Below are 25,695 nucleotides of genomic sequence, written 5' to 3' on the forward strand. Positions count from 1 at the left end.
CTGTTTCATCTGTTATTACCATGTTTGTCCATATAAATTTTTTATGTTTCAAATGGTGCTGAATTTATTGGTAATTTCAAGACTTGTATGTCTAAATTGTCAAGTTAGGGGATAACTATTATTTTGAAATGAAACATATTTATTAGTTAATGCTAAGCTTGTATTTCTGAATTGATTTATCAGTTTTTGCTTTCATTGGAGTGCAACTGATGGATCTACTGGTCTCTTTGCGTTTCAGAATGGATAAATCCTGGATGAGTACTGATAGAACGAAGAAACGTTATAGAGAAGGAGTTGCGGCGTTTCTGCGGTATGCTGTCAACCATCTCAAGGAGGAGGGTGAGACATATGATGAATTTCTTATGTTGTGTCCGTGTACAAATTGTTTAAATCTCTGTGCATGCTCCGTTGGCGACGTAGAAGATCATTTATTCGTAAATGGAATCGATCAAACGTATACTATTTGGAATAAGCATGGGGAAAAGGATGAGGCAATAACTAGTAGTAAGCCAGTTAACGTCAACAATGGTATGCACGCTGAATTTGAAATGGGAACTCCCACTGATGCTCCAGACGAAGATTTTGGAATGGGAACTCCCACTGATGCTCCAGACACTATAGATATGATGCAGGCTGCAGAAGAGTTCGCAGATGACCCTATAAAGTTTAAAAAGTTACTTGAAAATGCTGAAAAGCCCTTATACGAAGGATGTCCCAACTTCACAAAGTTGTCTGCAATTGTGCAGTTGTTTAAGTTGAAGAGTAAGCACGGTGCATCAGACATGTTTTTTAATGAATTGTTACCCTTGTTAAAGGACATGCTTCCCAAAGAAGGTAATTTAATGGCGAGGAGTACATATCAGGCAAAAAAAATATTGAAATCAATGGGTTCAGGGTACACAAAGATACATGCATGTATCAACAACTGCATTCTTTATTGGAATGAGTACAAGGATGAAAAAGTGTGTCCTACTTGTAAAGCACCCAGATGGAAAGTTGACAGGGATGGTAAAGTTTACGAGAATGTTCCAGCAAAGGTATTGTGGTACTTCGACATCATCCCAAGATTTCAGCGGCTGTTTCAATCGAAGCACACAGCAAAAGATTTGATATGGCACGATACCACTAGAAACAAAGACGGTGTTTTACGTCATCCGGCAGACTCACATGCTTGGAGAGAGATAGATAACAATTTCCCAGAAATTAAAGGTGATCCAAGAAATCTGCGGTTAGCTGTTTCGGCTGATGGAGTTGATGTAAACACAGGCACCAAACATCACAGTGTATGGCCAGTTTTGGTTGTGATTTACAACCTTCCACCGGGGCTGTGTATGAAGAGAAAGTTCATCATGTTGTCGTTACTTATAGATGGTGCGCCAGGAAACAACATCGATGTCTTTTTAGAACCTCTTGTTAAAGATTTTCAATTCTTATTTGAGAAGGGAAAGAGAACATGGGATGCATATGCCCAAGAAATGTTTACTCTACGTGCAGTTGTTTTGTGGACGATAAACGATTATCCTGCTCTTGGTACACTATGTGGTTGTCGCTACGCTGGATATCATGGTTGTGTGGTGTGTCGTAAAAAAACGCACAATTAGGCTTCATGACTCAAACAAGAATGTTTATGTTGGTTATAGAAGATTTTTACCCTATGAGCATCCGTTCAGAAGGCAGAAGGGGGCATTTGGCGGAAAACAAGAGTGGGAGACTGCTCCAGAACCAATGACCGGGGAAGAAATATATGAGGAGGTAAAATGTATAAAGAATTCATGGGGAAAGAAGGGGACGAATACTCAAGGGGAAGACGTGCAGGCTACACCTGGAAAAGGTGGAAAGATGAAGCGCATCGGAAAAACGAAAATTGAGCGCATCAGAAAAATATCAAAAGAAGTCGATAGGTCAGGTGAGGAAGAGGAAGGCAGGGAAACCACTTACTGGAGCAAGTACAACATATGGCAGCGACTACTTAGATATTGGCGCTATAATGATGTCCAACATTGTATTGATTTCATGCATGTCGAAAAGAATGTGGGACAAAGTCTTGTTGGAACGTTGCTGCACAACGGGAATACAAAAGATGGATTAAACGCCAGAAAGGATTTGGTGCGTTTGGGGTTAAAATCGGAGTTACACCCTAAGACAGATGACAAAGGAACGATACTTCCCGCAGCATGTTATACATTAACTACGGAAGAAAAAGACATATTCTTGGAGACACTATCCGAGTTAAGAGTTCCAGAAGGGTATTGTTCGGATTTTTCCACCCTTGTGAACCTAAAAGAGCGTAAGCTGATCGGACTCAAATCACATGATTACCATATGCTTATGCAACAATTTTTGCCCGTCGCTATTCGATCAATTATGCCTACACCTGTGAGATATGCTATTATCAGGTTTTGTTTCTTTTCAGATCAATATCTGCCAAAGAAATCATGGTGGAAGAGCTAGATAAATTGCAAGAGGATCTCTGTGTGACGTTATGCTTACTAGAGAAGTATTTTCTTCCATCCTTCTTTGACATCATGATTCATTTAACTGTACATCTTACCAGGGAAGTGAAGTTATGCGGTCCGGTTTGCTTTCGATGGATGTATCCTTTCGAAAGGTGTATGAAGGTTATAAAGGGGCATGTGCGAAACAAGAATCAACCTTGTGGATGCATTGCCGAAGAGAATGTTGCAGAAGAGACGATTGAGATATATTGTGAGTACCATAAAAGCATCAGGACAATTGGTATTCCACTAGATAGGCATAATACATCTCAGGAGGGAGAACCGTTATCAGCTGAAGAGCCGTGTATAGTTACCCCTGAACAGTTGAGACAAGCACATTTCTATGTAATGCAGAACACGCCTGAAATTGAGCCTTACATAGAGTAAGTATTAATTTGTTTTTTTTTCCTGTTTTTTTTCCTGTTTTTTTTTTGTACAAAGTATAATAACATTTGGTTATTGTACATACCAGCCGACACAAGCTATATTTGGAAACTAACTATTCTACTAAAAAGCGAGCATGGCTAGAGAAAGAGCACTCTAACACTTTTGGCGCTTGGTTAAAAAATGAGGTAATAGGTCATAGAAAAGTGTCTTGTTTGATGTGTTATATTCCTTTAAACTCAAGGTTCATCCTAATAATGAATTTCAGGTTGAAAAAGAGTTGGCAGACGACAGAGAAAGTATCTCAGAGAACTTAAGATGGATATCACACGGCCCGCACTACGAGGTAACGAAATACACTGTATATCGCATCAATGGATATCTATTCCGCACAAGATCCCGTGATGGTAGAATTCACCAGAATAGTGGGGTTAGCGTTGCAGCAAATGACATGCACATATCTAGAGATGATGATGTTACATATGGTAAAGCCTCTTATTATGGTGTCTTGCAAGAGATATGGGAGTTAGATTACTGTGAAAGAAAAGTTCATCTGTTCAAGTGCAATTGGGTTGATAATAAACGTGGGGTCAAAAGAGATGCTCTTGGCTACAAGATTGTTGACCTTACTATGTTGGGATACAAAAATGATCCTTTTATTTTAGCCTCACAAGCTAAGCAGGTATTTTATGTCAAAGACCAGTTAGATAAGAAAAAGTCTATTGTTTTTGTGACACCTCCCAAAAATTATAGAGATGACGATGGCAACGATGAGGAATTCAGTACAGTAATCTTTTCTGCGAATGATAATATCTTGCCGTCTGTAGATCCACAAGACTTGGGTAAAGAATCCCGAAATGATTACTTCCGAACTGACTGCCGAGGTTTACTTATACGCAAGCCAAAATGACACACTCCCGCAGGTACATCGCTTTATTTCCTTTAATCTGTGGTTATTCGGTTAGTGACATGATATTGAAAGAACGATAAAGATGGAACTTATGTTTAATCCTGTTCCTTAGCATGCTTTCTGTATGTTTGCGTGCTTTATTCTTTGTAAAATGAATAACATCATTTTATCCGTGTCTCATATGGAACTTCAATTGAAATTTCTACTACTGTACTTTACAACTTGCTACTCTGGTCACTTTTAAATAGATATCCAAGAGAATGAGAGTTGGTATGTTTTTGTCCTATTGCTTGAATATATTTATGGGCACATGCACTATAACTACATGTTGTACTTGTATTTCAGAAATCTTTTATACACTTCATAACATTACTCAAAGCATATGGTGAAATTGAATTCCAAGTACCCAAATTAGATTCGTAACCCTGTAGATATATGATGGAAACTCCAGTTCATTAACCACAAAAAAAAACATTTAAAATGATGGTGCTAAAGGTCTTATGGTTCTCAATTTTATGGTGAAAGCATTTGGGGGCGGACTGATGCTTTTTCCTAAGTGAATTGCATGGAGCGGTTCACTTGCTTGTGTGAGGAGTTTGTATTGTGTAGCCTGTGAAGAATAGTGAATTTTAATCTCATTTTCCTTGTTCCAATTTAACCCTCAACCGTTTTGAATACCATACTTGACAGGGTTTTTCCCATATCTTGTGAAAGTCCTCTTTGTAAGAAGTCTTGACCACAATTTATGTTGAGTTGGGCTGACACCTTGTATTAATTGTTGTGCCCTCGTTCTTTCTTCCTTGTTTTTTTTGAACTCAGAACCCTATTTTCCTGTTGCAGGTTCGTTGTGGCTATTCAACACTCTACATTGTCCCTGAGCTTTGACGAAGTCATTTTTATGCCATCAGATGCCTCTATAAGTTTGACACTCGAATTGTAGGACACGAACTCTGCATCTAAAACATCAAGAATTTGATTATGGGATTGTTTTGTCTTGTTATATAAAGAGCAAAAGAAATGCATTCCTACTGCAATCGTAGTTTTGGAGTGGCTGGCTCCAAAATCAATTTGATGTAATATTTTTGTTTTTTTCTTTTGGAAAGAGGTAAATAAAAAATATTGGTTGTAGATCTAAATTTTTTCATTAAATATATTGGCTAAAAATATAAAGCTTTTGTGAATTGATAAGTTAAACAGGTTTGGTTGGTCTCACAGATGGCTCCTGTCGTTTGCAGTCCCTTCTAGATTTGTATGAAAAGTTTAAGATATGGTTTCCTATTTTGGATTTTGGCATGGTTATATATCGGGAATTTTGGGAGAAAGTAACACAACAGAACTCCACTATACATGTTTTATTTCACAAAACACCCGGCTGCACCCGCTGTATTGCAATTACCTTGGAAGCCACAATCACTTGTAATGTATCCTTCTATACACCAGAGCTTGAGGTTTCTTTATTGCAGTGAACATGCATAAACATTACCCTAGCATATGTTGCTTGAAAATTAAGCATACTAGGAGCATTTGGCCTAGAAAAGACTCGGTAACAACCATGGCTAGTACTTTAAAAGTTAAAATTCAATCTCATGTGTCTAATGGATCCGACGCTATGTTCACAATTTGTTTTTCGTGTAGCCATATCATAATCCTCCCAAAAAAAATATGGAGTAACCATATGTCAATCTTTTGTCATGTTTGATATAATGTGTCAATTCCTTAGTATATGCGTGTCTAATAAACCAGATATTATGGACACATAAACAAACCAATGTGGCTAAATAAATCCTCTTTCCGTCACAGTCTAAAAGGTGTGTCTATTGTCATCCGACACTTTTGACACATACAAAATTATTTAATGTGGCCATATACGCATCTATGGCTACATGTGATTGGATTAAACTGAAAACCATGACCAAACGATACCCTATGGATACAGTTGATGGGTTTAGGAATAAACCCATGACTAAATGGTGCACTATGGCTACATGGTAAAACAAAATGTGGCTATAGTTATACTGATGACCAATAGCCACACAAATAACCTGAAACGTGGCTGGACTGTACACTAAAAAACGTGGACTATGTGAAGGTTTGTACTAGTGAGCCTCGAGTGAGTTTTTCACTTACCCAATCTCATTCATACGAACAAACTAAATTATGGTTCGTACGAACAAACTACCAAGCCAAGTAGCAAATGAATCCCAACACATTTATGAGGCATAAAGAATGAACAACACTCAAACCACGTAATCAACAATTTAAAAGCAATGGAGACCAGTCCATTCCAAATACTCTTCTATGATTAAATATACAAGATATGGAAATCATACCGACATAGAAATGAGGTACCATCCATCCAAATCTTGAAAAGTTCCTTCTTGTACCCATTTATAAATCCGCTTTTGTAAAGTTAAAAATGTTAGAATAATATTGTACAGAAATACTAAATGGACTCAGGAATGCATTCCTCAGAAAATAATATTGTACAAAACCAAAAATTACAAGTAAACGAAACATCAGTGAAGATCACTTGTACCTAAGTCGCATCTTAGAATCAATACCCCAAACCGAGAATGATAAGATATAGTCACTCCCCATCTGCATACTTCTTGCACATTACCTCTGCCAATAAGATTAATTGAGATTTTGGATTACAAACAAAATAATATATGTTCTTCAGAAGATCTACATGGCAATAAGAAAAATAACTGCGTCTAAATCTAAATCCAATGAAAAAAATGAGAATAAAAATCATTCAAACAAAATATAAAACCACCTTCACATATATATAACCATAGCTACAGATAAAATTCACATAACTAGAGGAAGATTAGAAATTAAGTCACCAGCTATAACTAAACCTAGTACAAAAGCATAAAAACCACTATTTTTTTAACAACACACATTCTAGTGTACCACTTTCACTTATCACTAACCAAACCATATCAACACTCTAAAAGCGTAAAGTTTAAACCAGCGAAATTTTTTTATACGAAACTCCCTTGAGGCATCAAATACAAAGATCCTACAACCGATGAATGATGAATGACAAGCTTGAAATCCTACCATATTAAACAAATTAACTTGCCGTGAAAAAAAAAATATTCACCACCTTTCCCGTTACAGATACTAACAAATTCCCATTACAAAAACTAACAAAAAACCCATGATTCTGCCGGTTGCTGCTTCAAAATTTCGATTCAAGCTTATTCTTCGTTTTCTAAATCCCGAAGCCTAATTTGTGATTCTTCTTACTGTGAGAGAAGAAGAACTATGTTTCATAAAGGTACTTTAATCTTCTTCTGAATATATTCAGCACCTTTCCCGTCACAGATACTCAACAAACCCATGATTCGGTCAATAGCTGCTTCAAAATTTGGATTCAAGCTTCTTATTGGTTTTCTAAATCTCAAAGCCAAATTTCTGATTCTTATTACTGTGAGAGAATAAGAACTCTGTTTCATATAGGTACTTTCTTCTTCTTCTTCTTCTTCTCATACTAATTTCTGAGTTTTCAAATTGGAGCTTGGAAATTGTCAATAATCAAATTTTGTTATTATTGTGTGGGGTTTGATAAATTTCTATGTATAATCTACTCATTATGGAGAAAACTTGAATCTGCCATTGGAAAATCCATTCTATGGATTAAGAATCTTAAATTAAATTCATAGGTTTGCTTACTTTGATATTATTCCTAGTATTTCAATTAAACAAAAAGACTCAACATATCAAAAACTAGAGATTTCACACAAAAAAAAATTGAAAACCTATACCTTGTATCGCTGACTACAATCAAGAACCCAATCTTCACGATCGCTGACCATAATTTCTCCTGAGAGAAGGAATCGAGAGATTCTTCTAGTTTTCTACTGGAGATAAAGAGAATAAGAGATTTAAAATTCGAATTCTTGTATACATAAGAAAATGGAATAAATTTCAGAGCAAGCGAGATAGTGATTGAGAGATAAGGATTGAAGAAGAGATGAAACCCTAGATTGAAGTAATAAATGAGAACCCAAATTTTTCTAACAAAAGAAAACCATGAGAAGAGAGGAATAAGATCTGCTTGATTAAGCATAAGAATTCTATGGGAAGACAGAGAGACGGTTGATGGTTTTGAGAAATTGAGTTGAACCTTTTCTTCTGGGGCTTACAACAAAAGGAGAAGAGGTCGGGAGAGACCCACTAACAAAAACAGAAACCACTAGATAATAACGAGCTCAAGCTGACACGATCGTGCGCTTGTGAATGCTTTAGGGGGATTATAAAATTAGTCTCAGTTTTGAATCAGAACTGTCACTTAAATGGATGTGACAGTAACTGAAAAAACTTTTGCCTAAAAGATTACACTTCGATTGCAGGTTTTATATAGAACAGTTACGATAGCTTGAGAATTGTAACAGTTTATAAACTGTTAATATACATCAGAATACATTAACGTTTTTTTACAAAAACTGTCGTTGTATATCTGTTCAGTAACAGTTTGAAAACTGTCACGATTTTTCCCCATTATTGGTGTGAGTTCTAATAAAAAACTGTTACATATATCTGGTAGCTTATTCTGGAATGCAGCAGCGGCGAGCAAAGTCGAACTGAGCTGGACTGCAGCAGCTTCGATCAGCTGGACTGCAACAACAACGAGCAAAGCTGCACTACAGCAGCTGTGATCTGCTTGGACTACAGGAGATGCGAACAAAGTTGCACTGCAGCAGTTGTGATCTGCTTGGACTGCAGGAGCTGCGAACATAGCTGGATTGCAGCAGGTTCAATCAGCTGAGCTGCAGCGGTTGCTGAAGAACTGGATTTAAACAGTTCGATAAACCTGAGTGTAACAGTTACAAATAAAACCAGACTGCATCAGTTGTGTTCAACTGAGTACAAAATTGATGAGCAAAACTGGACTGCATCAGTTGCGTCCAACCGTATGCAGAAGTTGCTTTTGAACTGGACTATAGCCGATCAACTTAACTGTAGTAGTTATTAATGTTACTGTTTGAAATAATTACATCAAAATATTAGAGTGTGCTCGGCCCCTATTAATCCTGTAACTCGTTGGAGGATTAAAAAATTCGGGTTGCCTTTTGTTTCGATTTCCCGCAGCTGAATTTCACATTGTATTCAGGTGCCACATAACTCGCCCCCAAGCGTGTGGAGTGTTACCCAGCTCGCCCCAAAAGAGTTATTTTAGACCATGAGGTGTTACATATCTCGCCCCCAAGTGATGGTCATCCACGTTGAAGTGATATGCAACTCATCCCCAGAAGATAGTGGTTATCATGTTACTTAATGCTCTCAAAAGGATGCACTTCCTTTCTGCATCTTGCTCGCGCATGGAACAAAGTTGACTGTTTCTGCTATTTGGAATTCGCGCAGGGGGCCAATCCCACTATTCCAGATGCGTGCAGAATTGAAATGTGTGCATCTCCTCATGAGAAAATTCTCGCCACATTGAAGGTGTCTCTTTGAACAAAAGTATGCATGATTATATGAAATGATGCAAAAATATTTAATTGTATTAGTACCTTATGAGATGTAGTATTGCGACTTCGTTTATGAGGTGTTTTGGATGTCCACTGGCTATGTTGATGTTTTCCAGCGGCGATGACTAGTATAGTTTCCTTAGTGTCTCGGCTTGACTCAGCAACTAGATTTTTCTGCGGGACCGGAATGCACCAGCTGAATCAAGACTGGATTGAAGACAGTCACCATGGAACTATATTTCAGCAGCTGCGATCAGTTGAACTGTAACAGTTATAAGTAAAACTGGACTGAAGCAGTTACTGAGTAACTGAACTACAGAAGTTCGATCATATTGGACTGAAGCAGTTGTGAGGAACACAGTACTGAAACAGTTTTAAGGAATACCAGACTACAGCAGTTCGATCAACTGGACTGTAGTAATTATACAAAAAAGGATTACGGCAGTTCGATCAACTAGACTGCAGTATTTATGATGATCACCGAACATAAGAGTCTTGAGATTTGGAAATCTACACAATAGGCACGAACTTTTCATGTTGTGGACTTAAATCGACACAACATGATTCTTCGAGGATTTTGTTATGGCTTCATGTGGTGATTTAAAATGCGCCCCTCTTCGATGTCGCCGCTCCAATCTCAAAAATAATTTTTCTTTAAACGTTTGAAATTGCGCTCTCATGTTGTTGGAAATTGACATGCGACCGCAACGAGCCAAAAATAATCCAATTTGGACGTACGATGAAGAAGATATCGAACAAACTAGTTTGCATGTGGAGTAAGTCGAGAAATAGATTGTTGTCGGGGCAGGAGCAGTTGATGTGGCACAACTTATACTAATAAGATGGCAAGATGCTAATGTGGCTATTTGTATGGCATGAAGTTAGCTGATGTGGTACCCGGTTGGCGACGTGGTATTAACATGTTGATGACGTGATCCATTTGTGTTTTTTTTTTGTTTTTTTTCATTATTTTTTGAAACCTTCCGCGACGCTTTCTTATAACTGTGGTCTTTTCTTTTGAACTTTTTGTGGCCGTTTTTTTCAAAACTTTTGTAACAGTTTTCCAAAGACTGTTATTATTTCTTTCAAACTTTCTTTGGACTTTTAGCAACGATTCTGGATACTGTTGCCGTTTCTCATGCACTTTTCCGCCACTGTTTTTGCTATAATTTTGTGACATTTTTCTGAACTTTTCGAGATGCTTTTCTGAGGATCTTCTTTAGGGTTTCGAGCGCCTAGAGACGTGGGCAACTAGACAAACCCGCGAACATGACAACAGTGATTTGTGTTGAGCATGTTAATGATTCGTTATTAGAAGCAATTTTTTCCAACTTTGGACTTGAACATGTTGCGGATCGAACATCCTGCCAACAATTTTAGCAATCTTTGTAGTGAGTCAGTTTTGATGGCTTCCGAATGTGAAGCTGGACTACGACAGTTACGATCAACTGGACTTTAGTAACTGCGATTAATTGGGCAGGATCAGCTGCGATCAGCTGGACTGCAGCAACAAAAACTGAACTGCAGCAGTAACGATCAACTGGTCAGCGACAGTGGTTGTTGAAGGCGTCCAAACTGGAAACTGCTTGATGCTTTTCCTAGGTTTTTCGTCTCCCATCTCCGTCATACGTGAGCTGGTGCAGGTAGATGATGGAAGCAGTTATGGGTGGCTTGGAAACCCGGTAAACATGGTGATGGTAATTTCAACAAACTACGAACTCGAATATGTTGCTGCTATGTTATCGGGGAACTGATTTTTTCGATCTCTGGACTGTAATGTGCTGCAGATCGAACATCCTACAACAGTTTTGATGGTGTTTCACTTCATCTTTTGTCGCGGACCGAATGTTCTGGCAACATTTTTATCAGACTTTGTAGTGATGAAATTTTAGTGGTTTCAGAAGGTAATAGATTCAGCAAATCTTGAACAGCGAATCGGGATTGCAGCAGTTGCGATCAACTGGACTGCAGTATCTGCGATTATATGGTCAGCAGCAGCTGCGATCAGCTGGACTGCAACAATTGCGATCAAACTGGACTGCAGCAGTTGCGATCAACTGGACTGCAACAGTGATTTTTCTAGACGTTCAAACTGCTTTTTGACGGACACGATTTTTGAGTATTTTGTACAACTTTTCTCAATAGGAAAACATGATTCCTTTTCTCGTATTCCCCTTAGTCGGCGCCAATGTTTGCACCAAGAAATATTTCCAGACACTAAACACGATGATTTTGGTGACTGATGTGAAATTGGGTTAAGTTACTAATGAAGAAAAATAAAGAAGACATATTTAACGTGGTTCGGCGATTGATGCCTACATCCACGGATGAAATCCCCTTAGGGAGAGATAATTTATTGATAAGAATTACAATCTTTTCCTCTCATTCTGAAAACCCCTGCTTTCCTTCTACCAGGGTGTCCCTATTTATACAGCTGAATAATTAATTTCAAGATAAACTTAAATGGCATTAATCTCACCGCATGCCTCCTGGAATTAAATGTGCATGAAACTGCCTGCATGCCTCCTTAAATTAACTCTGCATGAAACTTCCTACATGCCTATTGACTTGCCCTGCATGCCTCCTGGCATTAATCTGCCTTGCATGCCTCCTTGTATTGATTTGCGGGCCTCTCGTGTATTTATACACGTACAAACAATTTTTTTTAGGCTTTGGTATTTTCCTTCAAATGGTGTCACCAAGATACCCAATAAGTTGTAAGATGGTTAGATTGATGGTTTGATTTAATATTTTGATATTTTTCACTTCTTTCCTACGTAATTTTTATATTTAAGCCAAGTTTTATACGATAAGTACCTACCTAATACCAGTAGTTTTTAAAGTTTAAATCTATAAATACTTAAGATTTTCAAGCCTGAAATGATAATTATGTAAAGCTAAGTATGTAATTAGGAAATCCTAGGGCGACTGTTGTCCCCACTAGACCGGGTGTAGCTCCGTGCCTGAAGAAGATGACAAGATGGATCCTGCCCAATGAGAAACAAATAATTGGGAAGATACACAGGTTTTGGCTTATCATATATTGTCACCTGCAGGGCATCCTTATGGATACCTTCATATAGCAGGAACGCTCCTTAATTAGTTTGTGACGTGTCTTTCAGACAGAAGTATTTGGTGATCACGATAGGTAAGTTTTTGGAAGTCTTCCGTGATCATGTTGTATAACCAGAATATAGGAACTGTTTCTATGGGCAACAATAGTTTTTGTTAACCGGTTTACTGTTTTGGCTGCGCATAAAAGAGATTATTTTCATCTTTTTTACATCATCTTTTAGAAAATTTGTATCCCTACATGATTTTAAACATGACTATTATTGTAGCTTTATGGACAACATTAAAGTCATAATGTTGGTTAATTTAATTTACCTAAACATGAAATGTATGTACCAGACCAGCCATTAAAACAAAAACAATCGAAGAGGTTGAGCCCTGACCGTAGGCCGGGGTGATACCTAGTTTTTTATATATATATATGAAATTATGGTACCGTGGCGACATGGTCTACCACTCTACCTAGAGCTGTTTACGAGGAAGGGACCCGAAAAAGACTGAAATTCTGCGCATCCGTTGTTCATTATCAGAAATTTCAACAGTAGCACTTTTCATTTTCGGCAACGATTTTATACCGATTTTGTCCCTCATTTTGGAAAATAGAACCATATAAATCTCTACGATGGAATCAAAAATAATAATGATTTTTGTGGATGAGAAATGATGATAATTTTTTTTTTTTTTTTTTGCGTGATAAACAAAGGTAAAAGTAAATTTCGGAACTTTCCTTAATTTTTGGATATATGACTTTTTCACCTTATTTTTACAAAATAAAGATTAGCCAGTATAATTTCTATAAAAGGTCACTTTAGTAAAATGGTACAATTATAATTAATTATGGGTTTTACATATTTAGTATCTTAATAATGGATTTGGGGAATACAAAAAAAAATGGGTAACAAATAATTTTCCATTATTTTATTATGGAAATAAGTCTAGTCACGCTGATTAAATTTTCCTCGATTTACTTCCTGCATCCCATGAAGTCACTGGTGGTTAAATATTTTGAGGTTGTTATGAAGGACATGTCGATGAAATTTTCAATGTCTCAAAGTAATTGTGCTCTTTAGCAACGCTATAAGTCTAGTCATGCTCAAGACTTTCTTAAAGCTCTTCCTATCGAGGATCTCAATTAGAGAGTGAGTACGCGCCAATTTAGTGTTGTCCTATGCTACCGTTTGGGTGTCCCATTTTTTTCTGAAGGCAGTATGTGTGCATTCTGCAGCCGTGACATGGATTGTTTTGGAGACTATGTCCTGCATTGTTCCCATGAGGTGGGGCTTAAATTTCGGCACGATCTTGTTCGAGATACCGTTGCTGACATGTGTTTTCGTGTTGGGGTTCCCGCCAGGAAAGAAGTTTGCTAGGGTCTCATATCTAATGAGGGTACTACTTTGCGGCCTGCTGACATTTTTGGTTATAGTGGGGACAATGATGGTGACATGTGTTTTGATGTCACTAGGGTCTCCCCTTTTACTGGTGGTGGGGTTCGTGCGTTCCTGCCTGGTCTTGCCTTAAGTACTGTCGTTATCCGTAAAAATAAGAAATATCTTGATTAGTGTGTTGCTCATGGTTATGGGTTTTGTCCTTTGGCCTTTTCCACAATTGGTGAACTTCGGAAGACACAATTGTATTTTTAAGAGACTGTGTAATCACCTGTCTAGATTCAATGCTAATGTAAGGAAATGTAATTTCTTTTTCCATAGATTAGGGATTGTGATTCAGAAAGGGGTTGGAACCAAGCTTGTTGCTAGGATTCCAACTAGTTTTATTCAGTCGTCTCTTGTTGTTGATGATTTTGATTGACAATAAATTTTGTAAGATTTTAAAAAATTAAATAAAAAGAAATAAATTGAAAAGAACGAGTCTAATTCTTTGCACACTCCTTTAAATAATGTCACAAAATAAATTGATCTTATTGTTGGTCTTAACTACCCGTCAACTATTTCTTGAGAATTTATAAAATTGGTAAATGTTAAAATATCCTATCCTAATATATAGCCACTACAAAATAGGTAAATATTATGTTAAAGTATGTGGACATCCAACTCAAAACCAATTGGCAATGAGTGGAGTGGCCCATCCATTTATATTAAGTTAATTAAGCGGATTCTAGCGATGTGGGACTATGTCCTTTCACACTCCCTCTCACGTGTAAGTCCAGTCACTCGGCCTACCACGTGGACCTACGTACAAGTATGTAAGGCTAATCACTCGGCCTACCACGTGGACCAACGTACGAGTAACCAGTCAATCGGTATCAAGTGAGTGACTAAATCGGGGGGGGGGGGGGGGTAACACCTCGGCCAGTATCGGTTTTTCAGTTTTATGTTTATTTCATTAGTGTATACTGGTGGATTTTGATGAAACATGTTCAGATCTAAATAAAAAATCATGTTTTATGTTTATTTCATTAGTAGATCTGATATTTTTATGGTTTTTGGTTTGTTTTTCAGTTTTCTTTTGTCTATAAACCATCAATACATATATGACGTACTGTTTTCTTTTTGTGTTTACTATGAATCTATAGGTTTTCTCTTATTTTTTTGGTTTGATCCAGGAGTACATATATGGAATACTAAAATATGTGATTTGATTTGGTTAGATTTTATGGATTCATCACTTCTTCTTGACATGCAGCTGAGTTTTAGTTCATGAATTTCGCAGTACATATATGTCGTACTGGTTGAAACTTCTTCTAATTCTGGTTTATTCCGAGTTTTGCCACTGTTTTAGGTTTTGATCCATGAGTTCGTATGTGAAATACAGAAGTATGTGCTTTGATTCGGTTATATTCATGGATTCATCACTTCTTGACATGCAATTGAGTTTTTAGTTTATGAATTCGCAGTACGTATATGTCGTACTGATAAAAACTTTTTTTGATTCTGTTTTATTCATAATTTTGCCACTTTATTTTGGTTTGATCCATGAGTACGTATGTGAAATACTAAAATAAATGCTAGTTTTGTTGTTGTGTTTTAATACTGTTATATTCTGGTCACATTTACAGGTTCAATATGTCCAACAGATACATACTCTACATAATAAGCAGTGCGGCAGATATATACTCAGATTTGTAACCAGTATAGCTGATATGTACTCAAATTTGTAAGCAGTGTCGCAGATATGTACTCAAATTTGTAAGCAGTGTGATAGATATATATACTCAAATTTGTAAACAGTGTGGAAGATATGTACTCAAATTTGTGGTCTTTATATGTTTTAATTAAATTTGGACCTCCAAATAAATAAAATCCCGATTTGGTAGAAGTATGTTATTTCACACGTATTTAAACAGTAGGGTATATTAGTCATTTCCATGTTTTCAAAGAACTTTTAACCCTAGGATAAGGGTAAAATATGGTTGGACCCTACTACAAATAACCTTATGGGCTTATGACCAAACAAGAAATTTTCCTATGTGCACACCTAGTTAGCGAGTATAATTCGCGAATCCGTCCGTATCGACCGAATCCGTACGTATCATCCTATAACTGGAACCCCGACTTAGATTCGCGAATTCCCAGCTCAAAACAAATTATACGCGTATTTACGAATTACCGAATCATACGACCCGTATAATACTTTGCCACATCATCACGATATTATCATTCTTTATTATATTTTTGACTTTTAAAATTTTACATACACGAATCTGATTCCAATAACACCAACATACATATTATTTGCTGATTGTAATTCATTTATCATATATATAGTTCATGTCACTATTAAATTATTGTATCTAAGAAGGGATTATATTAAAAATGACTTTTTAACAGGTTAATATATGCCGAATTTTGTAAGCTGAATTTGTATGTCTTAAACGAATTATACACGTACGTATGCCGTTCCGTATTACTGTCGAATCACGAACTGTTAATGTGGAACAAGGTAAAAGAAAGCAATACTAGATTGCTATAAGCAAGAAGAGAAGAGAATTAAAGCAAGAAGTGAAAGATAAGTTTTGTGTTTAATAATTTGATTGAGTAATATATAGCTCTTACAAGACTTAATCTAGCCTTTATATAGGCTTGAAGAATAACTAAACTAGGAAACAGAAAACTAAAAGGAGATCTAAAAGAATCCTAAAAATAAGAAAGACTGAAACTAGGAAACCATGGAAGCCAAACCTCTAAGCGGAATCTTCTGGAATTGTAGTATGCGCTGCATCATTCCCCCCTTCTAGAGTAAAGCTCGTCCTCGAGTTGTCCAAACAAACCAGAAGTTCATTGTCATCATGAAACGTAAAAATTTCTGGAACAATAAATGTGTTGGAGATATTCCAATCATTTGGTAGATCAATAACATAAGCATTATCATTGATCTTCTTTAAAACCTTGAAAGGACCATATTTCTTCATCTTGGTTTTGTTATAAGTACCCACTGGAAATCTCTCTTTTCTTAGATGTATCATCACGAGCTCCCCTTCCTTGAAGGTTTTAAACCTCTTGTGTTTATCAGCATCCTCTTTATATTTAGAATTGAACTTCTCCATTTTAGATTTTACTTCATTATGTAATTCAGTTGCTTTGTCTACAAAAGAGTCGGCTGCAGTGTTTGTACTCTGTGTGGTGGGTAAGGCTACCAAATCAAGAGTATGATTAGGTACTTTAGAGTACACAATCTCAAATGGAGTTTTCCCAGTAGAACGATTCACAGAAGTGTTGAAAGCGAATTCCATATGTGGCAATAACACATGCCACTGCTTACTATTATCCAGACACTTAGCTCTAATCAAATTCCCAAGTGATCTATTAACAACCTCAGTCTGTCCATCAGTTTGCGGATGTGAAGTTGTGCTGAATTGTAAAACTGTGCCTAAGCGCATCCATAAACTTTTCCAGAAATAACTCAAAAATTTTGTATCTCTGTCAGAAGTGATAGACTTTGGAACCCCATGCAATCTTACTACTTCTTTAAAGAACAAAGAAGCAGCATTAGAAGCGTCAGTTGATTTCTTACAAGCTACGAAGTGAGCCATTTTAGAGTAACGATCAACTACGACCATAACAAAATCATTACCTCTACCAGTACGAGGTAAACCAAGTATAAAATCCATACTTATATCAACCCAAGGTGCATCAGGAACTGGTAAAGGAGTATACAACCCGGTATTTTGAATTGTACCCTTTGCTCTCTGACAGACCATGCATTTTTGTACGAACTTTTGTACATCACGTTTCAAAGATGGACAGAAATATCTTTCTTCAATCAGGGCAATGGTTTTATCTCTCCCAAAATGACCACCAAGACCACTTCCATGTAATTCTCGCATAAGATGTAAACGTAAAGACCCTTGAGGAATACATAATCGATTCCCTTTAAAAAGAAAACCTTCTTGTATAAGAAAATCATCAACCCCATGAGTTTGAGAACAGCATTGATCCCATAGTTTGCCAAAATCTTCATCTTCTGGATAAATGTCTTTGATATAGTCAAATGCATAACTCTCATTACGAATTGTTGTTAATAGATGACTTCTTCTACTTAAGGCATCAGCAACTTGATTCAATTTTCCACTTTTATGTCTCACGCAGAAAGTGTATTTGTTGATTGTGGAAAGCCATCGATCATGCATTCTGTTAACTTTAGCAGAAGTATTCAAAAACTTCAAAGCATGGTTGTCAGTGTTGACAACAAATTCCATATGTATAAGATAAGTATTCCACTGCTTAAGAGATTGAACAAGAGCCAATAACTCTAATTCATATGTAGACCATTTCTTTTGTGCATCTGAATTATTCTCACTGTAATATGCAATTGGATGACCCTCCTGTGATAATACTACACCAATACCAACAACAGATGCATCACAATCTATTTCAAAAGGCTTGTTGAAATTCGGAAGTGCAAGAATTGGTGCCGTAAAAAGCTTTTCTTTAAGAAGAATAAAGATTTTATCCATTGCTTCCGTCCACTCAAACTTCTCCTTCTTGAGACAGTCAGTCAAAGGTGCAGAAATAGAGCTAAAGTTCTTCACAAATCTTCGATAGAAACAAGCCAAACCATGAAAACTACGAACATCACGAATAGAAGTAGGAACTGGCCAATCTTCAATTGCTTGAACTTTAGAAGGATCGACATGAATACCATCAGTAGAAATCACATATCCCAAAAATGTTACTGAAGAAGCCATGGAGGTACACTTCTTTAAATTAACATATAAAGAGTTGTCAGCAAGAACTTGAAACACTTGTGAAAGATGTTGGAGGTGTTCTGACTCACTGCGCTAAAAATTAGTATGTCATCAAAATAGACAATAACAAATTTACTGAGAAAGGGTTGGAGAAACTGATTCATTAGTCGCATAAAAGTACTAGGTGCATTAGATAACCCAAATGGCATGACCAGCCATTCATATAAACCTTCACGTGTCTTGAATGCTGTTTTCCACTCATCTCCACCTCGAATGCGTATTTGGTGGTAACCACTGCGTAAATCCAACTTAGTAAAAATAATAGAGCCCGACAGTAAATCAATCATATCATCAATACGCGGGATCGGAAATCTATAAGGAATGGTGATGCGATTTAATGCTCTGCAATCGATACACATCCTCCATCCATTGTCTTTTTTACTAACCAAGAAGGCAGGACTGGCACAAGGACTGTTGCTAGGTCGTATCAAATCCTTTGTAAGCAAATCATTTACCTGTCCCTGTAATATCTCATGCTCAGCAGGACTCAAGCGATAGTGTGCTTGGTTTGGTAAAGAGGCTCCAGGAATAAAATCGATGCAGTGTTGAATATTCTGTAAAGGAGGTAATGCAGTTGGTAGTTCATCTGGAAATAAAACATTATATTGAAATAATAAGGGCTTCACCTTTGCAGGCAACTCAATCATAGGCTTAGAATCTTCATGGGATTGTAAAGAATGTTGTGGGTGCAAAGAACGAATAACAGTGGCTACGACAGCATTAGTATGTGCACAAGAGTTTGAAGTGGAATTGGATGGACGAAGAACCTTGGTTTTCCCATTATGAACAAAAGTGTAAGTATTCTCGAATCCATTGTGAACCGCGTGAAGATCGTATTGCCAAGGTCTGCCAAGAAGAAGATGGGTTGCCGTCATATTAATGACATCACATAGAACTGTGTCTTCATAACCCTCAAAAGAGAATGACACATAACACTGAAGAGTAATCTTCTGTGTGCTAGAGGCATTAACCCATCCTACAGTGTAAGGTTCTGGATGAGAAGTTACTGGTAGTTCAAGCTTCTTAACTACGTGATCAGCAATATAATTATCCACACTGCCACTATCAATTATCATCTTGCAGATTTTACCCCCAATATAACATCTGGATTTAAAGATACTGTGTCTCTGAGACTTGCATTGTTGAGTAATAAATAATGGACGAATCATCCCAACAAACTCATCGTCATCACCAGGTGAGTCTTAATCTTCGAACTCATTAAGCGCACCAGTGACTTCATTAATGAATTGAGGTTCACCAATCAAAGCATTGAATTTCCGATAATCACTAGACGTGTGCCCCGATTGCTGGCATTTATTGCACTTATCTCCACGAAATTTTGCATAAGTATTAGTAGCCCTCTGTTGCGGTGGAAATTGTTGTTGCCTGTTATGAAACCGATTCCCTGTAGTAGGAGGAGTTGGTTGTAGAGAGCGAGACTGCTGACCCGGCTGAAGATCAACTGGATTGGCTAAGATAGGTGTAGCCAGAGGTGGAGTATAAGGCACAATATGGCTAGGTTGTCGATGTGAATGGCTAACATCATCAGAAGGAGGCCTGGGAATAGTCAAAACAGTATCTGTAGAAAAGTTTTGAGATGAATTGGTACCCCTGGAATTATTTTGATAACGCCCTTGTCTGGATGGATAAGTCCTAGAAGAACGAAGAAAGCGATTTTCTATCTTAATAGCTTGCTGCACCGCTTTGACCATAGTAAAGACTGAATGAGTCATACCATTTTGTATTAATCTATTCAGCCCCTCAATGAATCTTGCAACTAACTGTTCTTCAGATTCTTTGAGTTGATTTTGTGCCACCAAATTATAAAAATCGGACACATATTCTTCAACAGTACGTGCCCCCTGCTGAATGTTCTGCAATTTGATGAAAAGTTGCTGCATAAAGTCTCTAGGTAAGAACTTATCCCTGATCAAAGTTTTCATACGTGTCCAAGTACGTATTTTCGGTTTGTTAGCGTTTCTACGATCATCACAGATCTTATCCCACCAGGCTGCAGCTCCGCCTTTGAACTTGTAAGTCACAAGTTTGACCTTAGAATCTTCAGGGACTTCCATAAATTCAAAAAAAGCTTCTACCTCAAAGAACCAATCAGTTAGTTCTTCAATACGAAAATTTCCAGAGAAGTTGGGAATATCAGCTTTTAGCTTATATTCGGGTAAAGAACTGTAAGGGTTGTGACCAGTTTTTAAACGTCGTTCTTCAATCCAATTCTTCTCTAGATCGTTCTCACGTTCATCTTCATCATCACTGTCGAGTGTAGGAGAAACTAGCTTCTTCTTTGAATGACCTATGAACCCTTCATACGGTTTCTTAATGTTTAAAGTACGCAATACATCTTTAGGTACTTCATCATTCTGTAAAAACTGAAGTGTATTGTTTTTAGTTTTGTCTTCTAAGTCTACAAGCTCAGGCATATCCAAATCTATATTTATGTGTTTTGCAACCTTGAAAAGCTGATTCTGCATTGCTTCAAGCTTGTTATCTCTTAACCCTAATTTTTCCTCCATGGACTTCTCAAGAGTTTCAGTAATGTGTTTTGCCAAAATCTCTGTATGAGATTTGATGAGAGCTTCGATTGCTGCTAGAGTAACTGGTTGAGCAGTCATTTTTTTTTTTTTTTTGTGTACTTAAAAGGAAAGAAAAGGTGTTGCGGAAGCGAAGTAAAGGATCAAGTGATAGGATGAAAAACCTAAAACTAAGCGGGTGATACCAACTAATGTGGAACAAGGTAAAAGAAAGCAATACTAGATTGCTATAAGCAAGAAGAGAAGAGAAATAAAGCAAGAAGAGAAAGATAAGTTTTGTGTTTAATAATTTGATTGAGTAATAGATAGCTCTTACAAGACTTAATCTAGCCTTTATATAGGCTTGAAGAATAACTAAACTAGGAAACAGAAAATTAAAAGGAAATCTAAAAGAATCCTAAAAATAAGAAAGACTGAAACTAGGAAACCATGGAAGCCAAACCTCTAAGCGGAATCTTCTGGAATTGTAGTATGCCCTGCATCAACTGTTGACTGGATTTTTGAGTGAATTTGAATTTTACAAATATGTATAATACTCGTATGTATTCGGTTCCGAAGGTTTCCCGTATCCCGAATTGCTAACTAGGTGTGCACACTCTTTTCAAAGCGTGCTCAAAATTGGACTCGGAAAGAACAGATAAAATCATGTGATACCATAATTACGTGGAACGTATTTTTTTGTCAAGTTTGTACAACTAAGGTAGCCACTTTCGATTAGGTGGAAAGCAGGACTAGAATAACATTTCCAAATATAAATTTCCATATACAAAATAGAAAGATATAAAAGAAACGAAACGTTCACAAGCACGATCAGAAAACTAAACAAAGCAATGCGTGCGGCATGTCCCTGTCTTTTTATTTATTTTTGACAAACTCAACGAGAATGAAAATACATAAAGCCAAACAACGGGAAGAAAAGATACACAAAAGTACAACTGACGAGACACACACGAAGATAGCACAACTGACGAGGCACACTTGAAGATAGCAGACGAACACATAGATCGATCCATCAGTTCTGAAGAGATTACCCTAGCACAGCTCGATCCGGTAATAAACCAATAGTATCGCTATGGTCAGTTCAGTTGGCAGCAGGCGCAATATCCGGCGTTTAGGGCATCATCTTTAGGATAGATGCACTTACCAATATTCCCACCCTTGATTACTTTACCAAGTAATTTTCCTTGTACGGGGCACCACGCATCACATATCTTTTCTGTACCAGAGCAAACTCCTTTGGTATCCAGTTTCACAAGAGTTCCCTTGACTGCTCTTACTACAGCCGCAAGTACAGCATCTGCTAAAACAAGGTGGCACTCTTCACCTACATATGCATATAACCGTATGTTACTTATAAGAAGAAAACAAATCAATTAATCATAATTACGATCCATTTACAAAAGATCACTTCTTTTTTTTGATGAAAATAAGTGTAATTACTTACCTTCTACCGTGCACATGACGGTACTCGAGGCGAAGAGAAGGCAAACGAACACACAAGAAATTATCAAACTTCTGGTTTCCGCCATTTGAAACGAGCACCCTAGAATTCTTTTGTTTGAAAATTTTTGGTTTTGTTGAGACTTGAGAGAATGAATTCCTGAAAAGCATACGTCTAAGCTATTTATAATAAACTGAAAATTTAAATTCAATCGAAGATAAGTATATTACTTAAATTAAATCAAGATAAAAGCCCACTAAGCCACCATATCGGGGATCCGGTACGTACGGCTTGAATTCTTAAGATAAATAAATCACAGAACGTGCATCATCCAACTTCGGAAAGCCAATAAATGGTTAGAAACAAGTAGGCTAATAGCTTAGGTCATGTCATGAATTCTAAAACCGAGAGTACTGCAAGCGTACTCTTAGCACATGTCTAGTGTCGGTGATGCTTATCACTGCCTTGGCTCAGAAAACTTTGGGCAGGAAATAAGGCAAAGAGTTATTTGGTTGTCTGTTGATTACTGAAAACTCTAGAACCCGGACAACTAACATGGGGCAGGTCTAGGACAATCTCCAGACCTTTAATCCCATTTTCCTCTTTTCCATTAAAATTGTGACACGTCATGCCCAAATCTGGACTATCCCCTGCTATCCCGGCTGTAGCAAGGTCCGTTTATTATACTGTTGGTAAATGCAAAAAGCAATATTTTCGTGGGTGTAACTTATAATTCTTAACCTTTTGATAGGGAAGCAAAATGACATGCTTGTTAACCAAAGGACTTTTCAAAAATAAAGAAATTGTGATATAAGCAGAGAACAGGTTTGATTGCGCTCCTTTCCCCTAGAGGAAAGAAGAAAAGGGATTTAAAGTACTAATTTTAGCATTTCAATTCTAAAGATGATTAAGAAGTAAACACCAATTATTATCATCCATTATTGAATATTAATCGTTCTGTTTTGATTACCTTTTTTGTTTAAACTTATTACATCCAGCAACAGTTGTGTGTGTTTTAAACAGAGAAACTAAAAGTAGTAACATCTTATAATGTCAACGGTTGTCTAATTCCATGCTGTCGGTGTCCGCCACGACGCGATTACAAACAATTGAGAAAGCACTTCGTAAATAAATAAAAAGAAGGATCATCCTTGCATGTGTTCTTAGAAAATACAACAATCATTTAAGAATTACATCTTTCGAATCTTCCTAAATCGTCACCAAATAATTTTCAGATATGACTCCCAATTTTCATGCTACCTATTTGGTATGGTGCAGCCAAGTACAATTTGTGAACGGAAACTACTATCTGAATTTGACTCCCTACGGATGTTCAGTGCTTAATCAAATTTCAGTTGAATGCAGAATGATCCTAAAATTCATCAGACTCATGCCGGGGGATGATCAACAGGGTTACCGGATCTGCGCTTTAATGGTGCAGTTAAGATACCACAAAGATCTGAAAAATCTTTTAAAGTTCATATAAATTGCATAGAACATTTAAAATTTCAATTAGGTCAACTCTATAATTAATTTTGAAATTAAAATAAAATTGTGTTAGCCGGGAACGTGGAAATCAATCTCGCCAGCTAACACGCAAGATAGCAAAGATAGCTGGTTTTAAGTATTATTATGAAATTATTGTGCATTCATTTGTTTAACAAGTGATCACTAATTCTATGATATCCACTGACTGCATGTCAGCTAAGTTCTTATCGGTTAGCCTGCAAGATGAACATTGAAAATGGCTTAGCGTGGTGGTGGTTTTAAACTGTAGCCACTGATGAGATTGAAATTATTTTTAGTTATCTTGTAAGTTGACAATGAAGGATCGATTTTTAAAGGGGATTTTTATAAAGTGCCACACTTCCAATTTGCAGTTTAAGAAAATGCCACCGTTTTTTTCAGAGTTTATTAAATGCCATACATTTGACCTTTTACATCCCGTTTTTTTCAAAAGAACAGTTAACATCCATTAGTGCATAGGTGGCAGTTATCCAGCTTAGTAAATGACATTTGTGCCCTCGAAACAAAAGCCGAGAATTCAAAAACCATCACCACCGGTGGCTACATTCCATTGAGATCATAAAACCATCACTGTCATCTACAACCACAGCAGCAAATCCATAACAATCATGTACGCGAAATGGCTGAATGCCTTCTCTATTGATATCATCGTCTTTAAATGAGAATAATGTACAGCCTAAATTAGGCAACAAAATATACAGCTAATGCCATTGACTATTTAGCTAACTATTCTAAGTAATATATACAAATACATGGTAAGAAGAATAACTTAATTGGAGCCACAAATCTTGCAAAGAATTCCTGAATTAACGTCATAATTACTGCCATTGATAATCCAGTGGGTAATTCGTTCTCTTAGGCCTTTCGTCAAACATGTTATGTGCGAAACTTGTAATTGGAAGCTAGCACATTTACCTGTAGTATGATTTCTCTTTGGACCTGCAACTTCGAATTCCATACACACCCATACTCATAAACCTTCTCAGACACACAATAATAGCTTAGTCTTGCATTATTCATCATCAAAAACAACGGAAGCAGTAGCACCATTCCATGTTCTCTTGGTGCTTAATTTATCCAAACTTTCAATTTAGCACAAACCCATCGACCCTAATTCATCAAAGACGACTCTTAATATTTGTTCATCTCCTCCATTGATCAATGAGTCGTAAGATGATTAAATCAATTACAGATTTTGCACTAATTCAATCAATTACAGATTCAACTCAGCCAACACAACTCAAACAGTTCTTAACTATTCAAGGCCACCAGAATCATCTCTCCGATCTGCTCCACCATCTTTGTTGGCATCAGATTGCAATTCGAGCAAACCCATCTCCTAATTCGTACCAGAACTCAGAACCCCTTTCAATTTGTTCTTGACCATTTGAGCAGCAACCAATTCAGTTTCTCCGTAAACTGTAGCTTTAAATCTCTGTCCTAACATTCATCTATTGTATACACACTCTGCAACACCCATTCATGTAGCTTCATAACTGCAATTTCTCATATCCATTTCCCTCAATAAAACAGCAATACCTTGAACTCGATCTCCTGCAGTTCATGAACCTCATCTCCAATTCCTCTTCTTCTCCTCGGTGCGACGACAACTTCACAGCAAAACCCAATCAAACCCTA

The 25,695-nt window shown here is 37.0% G+C and overlaps 2 protein-coding genes across 2 annotated transcripts; one reads left to right on the forward strand and one right to left on the reverse strand.

The window, feature by feature from the left end:
- Nucleotides 1-209: 209 nt before the first annotated feature.
- On the forward strand, nucleotides 210-3,789 carry LOC113328331. Its single transcript, XM_026575446.1, has 7 exons — nucleotides 210-1,283; nucleotides 1,443-1,574; nucleotides 1,660-1,752; nucleotides 2,029-2,396; nucleotides 2,555-2,878; nucleotides 2,968-3,067; nucleotides 3,148-3,789. The coding sequence occupies exons 1-7, from the start codon at nucleotides 210-212 to the stop codon at nucleotides 3,787-3,789; spliced, it is 2,733 nt and encodes a 910-aa protein (XP_026431231.1).
- An 18,113-nt stretch (nucleotides 3,790-21,902) lies between these two features.
- On the reverse strand, nucleotides 21,903-22,705 carry LOC113327733. Its single transcript, XM_026574864.1, has 2 exons — nucleotides 22,534-22,705; nucleotides 21,903-22,413 (listed from the first exon to the last, which is right to left on the reverse strand). The coding sequence occupies exons 1-2, from the start codon at nucleotides 22,616-22,618 to the stop codon at nucleotides 22,166-22,168; spliced, it is 333 nt and encodes a 110-aa protein (XP_026430649.1). The 5' UTR covers nucleotides 22,619-22,705; the 3' UTR covers nucleotides 21,903-22,165.
- Between the last annotated feature and the right edge of the window lie 2,990 nt (nucleotides 22,706-25,695).

Source organism: Papaver somniferum, unplaced genomic scaffold (assembly GCF_003573695.1).
Source record: "Papaver somniferum cultivar HN1 unplaced genomic scaffold, ASM357369v1 unplaced-scaffold_107, whole genome shotgun sequence".
In the NCBI taxonomy this organism is placed as follows: Eukaryota; Viridiplantae; Streptophyta; class Magnoliopsida; order Ranunculales; family Papaveraceae; genus Papaver; species Papaver somniferum.

Excerpts from the sequence above, each read along its gene's own strand:
- LOC113328331 (XM_026575446.1), top strand. The coding sequence starts at position 210 with ATGGATCTACTGGTCTCTTTGCGTTTCAGAATGGATAAATCCTGGATG. Across the intron at positions 1,575-1,659 it reads CTGGATATCATGGTTGTGTG|CATCCGTTCAGAAGGCAGAA; the intron begins GTGTGTCGTAAA and ends TTACCCTATGAG. Across the intron at positions 2,397-2,554 it reads GTGAGATATGCTATTATCAG|GGAAGTGAAGTTATGCGGTC; the intron begins GTTTTGTTTCTT and ends ACATCTTACCAG.
- LOC113327733 (XM_026574864.1), bottom strand. The coding sequence starts at position 22,618 with ATGGCGGAAACCAGAAGTTTGATAATTTCTTGTGTGTTCGTTTGCCTT. Across the intron at positions 22,414-22,533 it reads CGTCATGTGCACGGTAGAAG|GTGAAGAGTGCCACCTTGTT; the intron begins GTAAGTAATTAC and ends ATGCATATGTAG.